We start from the raw sequence: 7,350 nt of genomic DNA on the forward strand, positions 1-7,350 counted from the left end.
TGAGTCGAGGATGAATAAATACTTGCTTCTCATTGCGCATTGTGCTGCATTGCTTATTATGGCACTGCAAAAATAATGGTGCATTGCATATTGTAGTGCATCGCGTGCTGTATTGCTCATTGTAATGCCGCGTTTAATGCGTATTGTGGTGCATTGCGTACTGCAGTGCTTTGCTTATTGCGATGCATTGCGTACTGTAGTGCTTTGCTTATTGCGATGCATTGCGTACTGTAGTGCTTTGCTTATTGCGATGCATTGCGTACTGTAGTGCTTTGCTTATTGCGATGCATTGCGTACTGTAGTGCTTTGCTTATTGCGATGCATCGCATACTATGCTGCATTGCTTATTTGTGGTGTACAATATTACTGATTACACACATTACTACATTACTGATTGTGATGCTATACGTGTTGTAGTGCACTGAGTGCTGTATTGATTATTGTAATGCAGTGCTTATGGATTATTGTGGCTCATTGCGTATTATGTGCTTTGTTTAGTGCGGTGCATCGCATATTATGCGGTATTGCGGTGCATGAGGTATTGTGGTAATTGTGCGTATTGTGCTTAATGTGCTGCACTGAATATAGTGGTGCATTGCTTATTGCGGTGCTTTGAATATGGTGGTGCACTAATTATTGTGCTGTATTGCCTGTGGTGGCCCATTGTTTATCGTGCTGTATTGCCGATGGTGGGGCAATAAGCACTGTCCTGTATTGATGATGGAGGTGCATTAAGTATTGTGCTGTATTGCTTAATGTGGTGCCCTGATATAGTGGTACATTGTTTTTTGCGGTGCCTTTAATATAAGGCTGCACTACTTATTGTGCTGCATTGCCTAAAATGGTGCATTGCTTATTGCACTGAATCGCGTGATATATTGCTTACTGTAATACAGTACTTTTTGCGTATATTGTGGTGCTTCGCTTACGTGATGCATCGCGTATTGTACTGTATTGCATATAGTTATATGTATTGTGGTGCATCGCGTGCTGTATTGCTGATTGTGGTGCGTTGCTAATTGTTATGCATTATAGTGTATCGCGTACTGTATTTCTCATTGCAATGCAGTGATTATTGCCTGGTGGCGCATTGGGCTGTATTGATTATTGTTGTGCATTGCGTATTGGGCTGTATTGCTTATTGTGGTGCATTGCGTATTGGGCTGTATTGCTTATTGAGGTGCATTGCGTATTGGGCTGTAATGCTTATTGTGGTGTACTGAAAATAGTTGTGCATCGCTGATTATAGTGCATTGCTGATTATAGTGTATCGCTTGCTTATTGTGTTTCAGTGGTTATGGCGTATTGCGGTGCTTATTTATAGTGCTTTATTGCGTATTGAGCTGTATTGCGTATTATGGTGTGTATTGCGTATTGTTATGTATTACGTGTTGTAGTGCATCGCGTACTGTATTGCTTATTATACAAATACAAATACAAATACAAATACAACACCACAACAGGCAAAATGCCCAACGAGGTGGCTGATAAAAAGATGCCCATAAAAATATGGTTGTCATATGTTTCAAAAATACAGCAACCCAATTAAAAATGCAATTAACACAAATTACAAACAATATATACACATGATAAAATATTATACAATGCCCATAAAGAATACTTATGGTTGTCTTATTCTAAGAATGGATAGCTTCCCGATTTACCCCAACATGTTTATCGTATTTCTTTTTAAACGTGTCAATTGTGTTACAATTTACTACCTCCGGGGGAAGCTATTCCATTTATTAACAACCCTATTGGAGAAAAATTCCCTGCGACACCATAACCTTGCATTGTCCCTCACCAATCGATACTGGTGTCCCCTTGTAAAAGCAGTCGATTGGCGGTGTACTAAAAGTTCATGGTCCATCCTATCCATCCCATTGAAAATTTTGAACACTTCGATCATATCTCCTCGACACCTGCGTTCATCCAATGTAAACATATTCAAAAAATGAAGTCTTTCTTCATAACTCAAGCCCTGTGTGCCAATAAGGACACGCGTAGCTCTTCTCTGCACCCCTTCAACCAAGTCTATGTCCCTCTGTAGGTATGGTCTCCAAAACCTTACAGAATACTCCAGTCCAGGACGAACTAAGCCTCGAAAAAGCGGAAGAATGACTTTAGGAGAACGCGAAGAGACCTTTTTGAAAATGAGACCAAGCATTCTATTCGATTTTTTGACAACCGCTGAACAATGTTCAGAAAACTTAAGTCGCTCGTCAATGAGAATTCCCAAATCGGTGACTCTAGTTGCATCCGGGATAGTGACACCATTCAACTCGTAAGAGAACCGTGGGTTGTTCGAACCAAAATGAGCGACCATGCACTTATCTACGCTAAACGTCATGCTCCATTCATTTGCCCATGCTGCAATCTTGTTTAAGTTGGTCTGGAGCAACTCCCTATCGCTTTCATTCCCGATTACCCCCATTAGCTTCACATCATCTGCGAATTTGCTAGTAATTCCATCGATACCCTGATCGAGTTTATCGATAAAAAGTGAAAAAAGTATGGGGCCAAGGACACTTCCCTGAGGAACTCCACTTGTGACGTCTGTCCAACCAGAGAATTCCCCGTTCACCATAACTCGTTGCGACCTATTTCTTAACCACGATTCTATCCAATTCAGCAAGTTGCCCCCTATTCCAATCTCGTGTAAACGCTTCAAGAGTTTGCCATGTTGGACCCGATCGAATGCCTTCTGGAAATCAAGGTAAACAACGTCGACATTTTTGCTCTTACCCAAAGCCTTAGTCACGTAATCATAGAAGCAAAGGAGGTTAGTTACACATGACTTCCCCTTCCTGAACCCATGCTGATTATCCGACAATACATTATTCTCGTCTATCCACTTCACAAACTGCCTTTTGATGATAATTTCCAAAATTTTCGAGAGGGAGCTCGTCAAACTCACTGGACGATAATTAGACACCACTTCTCTACTACCCTTCTTAAATATCGGAACAACGTTAGCCAGTTTCCAATCTCTCGGGACGATACCCTCAAAATGCAGTACGTATTGCGTACTGTGGTGTATTGCGTTTTGTGCTACATTGCGTGTTGTACGTGTGCCGAATTGCTTACTATAATCGTGCCTACTGCTTATTGTGGTGCACTGCAATATGGTGAATGTGGTGATTGCGTATTGTTATGCATCAATGCAGTATGCGCATTGTATGGTACATTACGTATTGTGGTGCATTGCGTATTGTTATGCATCAATGCAGTATGCGCATTGTATGGTACATTACGTATTGTGGTGCATTGCGTATTGTTATGCATCAATGCAGTATGCGTATTGTATGGTACATTACGTATTGTGGTGCATTGCGTATTGTTATGCATCACGTATTGTAGTGCATTGCATGATGTGTTGCTTATTATAATGCAGTGTTTATTCCGTATAGTGGTACATTGCGTATCGTGCTGTATTGCTTATTGTAATTCATTGCGTATTGCAGTGTATTGCTTAATATAATGCAGTGGTTATTGCTATTGTGCATTGCGTATTATTCTGCTTTGCTTGATGCGATACATCGCGTTTGCGTATTGTGGTGGATTGCATATTATACTGCATTGCTTATTGTGGTGCACTGCAAATGATGATTGGTTATTTTAATGAGTGCTTATTGCATATTGGGGTGTATTGCTTATTGCGGCGTACTGCAAATAGTGGTGCATTCCATATTGTAGTGCATCGTGCATCGCGTGCTGTATTGCTTATTGCAACGCAGTGCTTATTGCGTATTGTGGTGCATTGCGTATTATTGGGTTTTGTTCAATGCGATACATTGCGTACTGTGGTGCATTGCATATTGTGTTGTATTGCTTATTGTAATGCAGTGCTTATGGTGTATTGTGGAACATATTATGGTACTTTGCCTATTGCGATGCATCGCGTATTGCGATGTATTGCGTATTGTGGTGCATTTCTTATCGTGGTACACTACTTATTTTGCAGTATTGCTGATGTTGGTGCATTTCATATAGTGTTGCATTGCTTATTGCTGCATTGCCGATGGTGGTACATTGCGTTTTGTGCTGTATTGTGGTGCACTGCATATAGTGGTGGATTGAGTATTGTGCTTTATTGCCGATAGTGGTGCTTTGCGTGTTGTGATACACCGTATAGTGAATCACTACTTAATTTGCTGTATTGCTGATATGGTGGTGCATTACTTATTGTGCTCTATTGCCTATCGTGGTGTATCATGTATGTATTGCGGTGCATCGAGTATTCTGTTGTATTTATGATGGCAGTGCATTACTTATCGAAATCAGAATGGGAAACTGGCAATGAATAACTATTTCGCAGGCATTTGCAGTGCCTGAGGAATATTTTGCTTTATAATTAAAGAAGATGTGACGAGTAGTTAGCTCCATTGGAGGAGTATTGGAGGAGTTGGACGCCGTAGTACATACAATATTGTTGGCCCAAGGCCTATACAAGAGAGCGCGGTAGATTACACATATGCTTTGAAACATTAGACAAGAAATCGGAGATCGTGAGGGAGTTAACAATAGTAGCGGGGAGTTTGTTCCATTCAACCATAGTATTGGGAAAAAAACTGAATTTAAAACAATCTGTAGAGGGAAAAATAGGTTTTAATTTTTTGAGGTTGTCAAGTCTATTGGAAACATAGGAAGGGCTAGATCAAATACCGGACGTATCGAAATTCAAATTACCATGAATAATTTTGTAAAGCATGGCTAAGTGGGAGATAAGTCGGTGAGTAGCGAGTGGGTGGAGATTAAGTTCGGAAACTGAATTAGAAGATGACCAGCAATCGTAAATAAAACGGGCGGATTTATTTTGGATAGGTTCAAGTTTGTCGATGTTACTAGAAGTGTGGGAATCCCAGACCTCAGCTGCATGAGAAAGAACGGGAGAAATATAAGTTTGGTAGCAGAGAAGTCGGACGTCACGAGTAGAATATTTGGGGTTGTGGCGAAGGAAAAAAATGTTGTTGAGGCATTTCTGGTAGACATGATCGATATGATTATTCCAACGGAGATCAGCCGAGACTATGACTCCCAGATATTTAAATTGAGAAACTTGGGATATTGTTCCGGATAATTTTTCACGAGACTTAGAGATTGCAAAACAAGAAGCGGTTCGACGGACAAACACAGATTTATTTACAGAACAGCAAATTTACACGTATTTACAAGCTAATCAGAGAGCTAACAACTTTCTCGCAAAGTTTAAACGCAACTGACTTCAGCAATAGTCTGTCTATTCGAGTCTCTTTTAGCCTGTCTAGCCTTTCTCAGTCTGCCATCTTGTGAGCGAATTATCTTTCTTTCAATGCTGGAATTATCTCCTTCCTTAATTTTGAAAATACACCCAAACCTCGTTAATGAGTCACTCTTGGGAGAGCAAAAATATGACTTGATGAGCGGAGTGACTCGTTAAACGGAGTAAGCCATAGCTGTGCCAATTCCTGCCTGAAGATAATTGGGACTTCCAAAAAGTGATCCGGTAAGAGGAATGATGTGTTAACCGGGTGACGCACTAACGAGGTTTGACTGTATATCTTTTTTTCCCTTAATTTTTCCCGAGCGCCACGGTATTTATAACCCGGATAGAAACTTCGAGAAAAAGAACATTCCACAACATTCTATTTCACAGTTTCCTAGTCGGCAGCGCCACCGTACGAAGGGGTTGAACCAATGTCTGGAGGGGCGGGAGTTTCTGGATTTTTCTCTACAAGCCCTGCCAGTTCTCCACCAATCAGGCATTTGTGCGCTTAGCCGAAACCGGCGTCAGCCCCGTTGCCAAAGGAAGGTTGCGATAAAGGATTGCGCCCTCTATCGCCCATAGTTCGTAACATTGCCCCTCTCTTGGAATTGTTCGTCCCGACAATTCAGTTCGGCGGGTTGTCACTGTAGTAAGAGGCCAGTCTTTTGAAGTGGACCACCTTGCACTTCGAGGATGGCGTCTTCTGGATCCGAGCTACGACGTCGTTCAGTCTCTTCAAGACTCTGTAGGGTCCTTCCCATAACGTCTGAAGTTTCAGGCACAGTCCTTTCCGGCGCTTCGGGTTCCAGAGCCAGATGAGGTCCACTTCCTTGAAGTCATGAGACGTGGCCTTCGCATCGTAGCGGTTCTTAATCTTTTCGGAGCCGATTTTGATTCTGAGTCTGGCGATTCGATGCATGTCCTCGAGGTGCTCCTGGAGTCCCTGGACGTGTTCCTCCGGTGGAAGAGCAGCATCTATCGGTCGCCGGAACATCAGATCACCTGGCTGGCGAAGGTCCTCTCTCATCAGTGATGACGAGTATCCGGTGCTCTCGTGGGCGGTCCTTGGTAACGGCCGCAGGATGTTCGGGGCGATTCCTTTGCGGGCGGCGCAGGCGTCGCAATTCTTGTACCACTCGTGCACATCGGTCCTGGATTTTCCCAACAGAATCGTTCGCGGACCTTCTGGAGAGTCTTAATCACGCCGAAATGTCCACCGGTCGGGCTTTCGTGCAATTGTTTCAGCACTTCTTTCACACGGCTCCTTGGCAGGACGAGTTGCCACAGGAACATCTTTCCATCCTCCGACTCCCATCTGCGGTACAGCACGCCATCTCTCATCGCCAGAGAGTCCCATAGCGCCCAGTATCTCTTGGTCGTCGGACTGGACTGGAAGAGGCGACGTCTTGCCACGCTGGTTTACTACCGGTGGATTCTTTCAAGTCCATTATCGGCCGTATATCGGGATCTTCTAGTTGGGCCCTTCGGGTGTTCTCATCGCCCCACGGATCGTCATCCGAGACTTGAGATGTTATCCGTCTCACTACAGGGTTCACCGGCCCATACTTCTCTTCCTCCTTGATGCAACGACGACGGTTCTGTGTACCCGGTCCTCTCGTCAGGGCGTCGGCATTTCCATGCGCATTCTCTTTACGAGGCTGGATCGTCCTCTTCCTGCCATCTGAGCCTCGTGAGAGCACAGTTCCGGTCCTGCCATTGGTCTTCTTTGCATTGGCGATGCTCTCTGTTTCCGCCTTTGGAATGTCTATCACTTTCCTTGGAGGTACATCGTCACAACCACATCCGAGCAGGGCGATATGCTCCTTCGGCGTGTGCAGCTGGTCATTCCTCATGTCTAAGGAAAATCCGTGTTTCTTCAAGAAGTCCACTCCAATGATGCACGGATCCCTTATGTCTGCCACGAAGACGGTATGTTGGTAGGTGACCGTGGCGAACTTCAGTGAGACTTCCAATTTTCCTCGTACAGTCATTCTCTCACCCATGATTGTCTGCAGCGTCAACGATGGTGGTACGTAGAGAAGTCGTTGTTGGAATTTCCGAGCCAGGTCCGTCCTGACGATGCTCACGTTGGCTCCGGTGTCGAT

At 43.7% G+C, this 7,350-nt stretch overlaps 1 protein-coding gene across 1 annotated transcript; it reads right to left on the reverse strand.

Moving 5' to 3' along the window:
• Positions 1-5,870: 5,870 nt before the first annotated feature.
• Positions 5,871-6,272, reverse strand: LOC149080740 (uncharacterized). Its single transcript, XM_089237363.1, has one exon. It carries the CDS (start codon positions 6,270-6,272, stop codon positions 5,871-5,873), a length of 402 nt encoding a protein of 133 aa, XP_089093489.1.
• Positions 6,273-7,350: the final 1,078 nt, after the last annotated feature.

Source organism: Pholcus phalangioides, unplaced genomic scaffold (genome assembly GCF_987345545.1).
Source record: "Pholcus phalangioides strain wild (caught in Gottingen) unplaced genomic scaffold, Ppha-v1.0 ptg000010l_1, whole genome shotgun sequence".
Lineage (NCBI taxonomy): Eukaryota > Metazoa > Arthropoda > Arachnida > Araneae > Pholcidae > Pholcus > Pholcus phalangioides.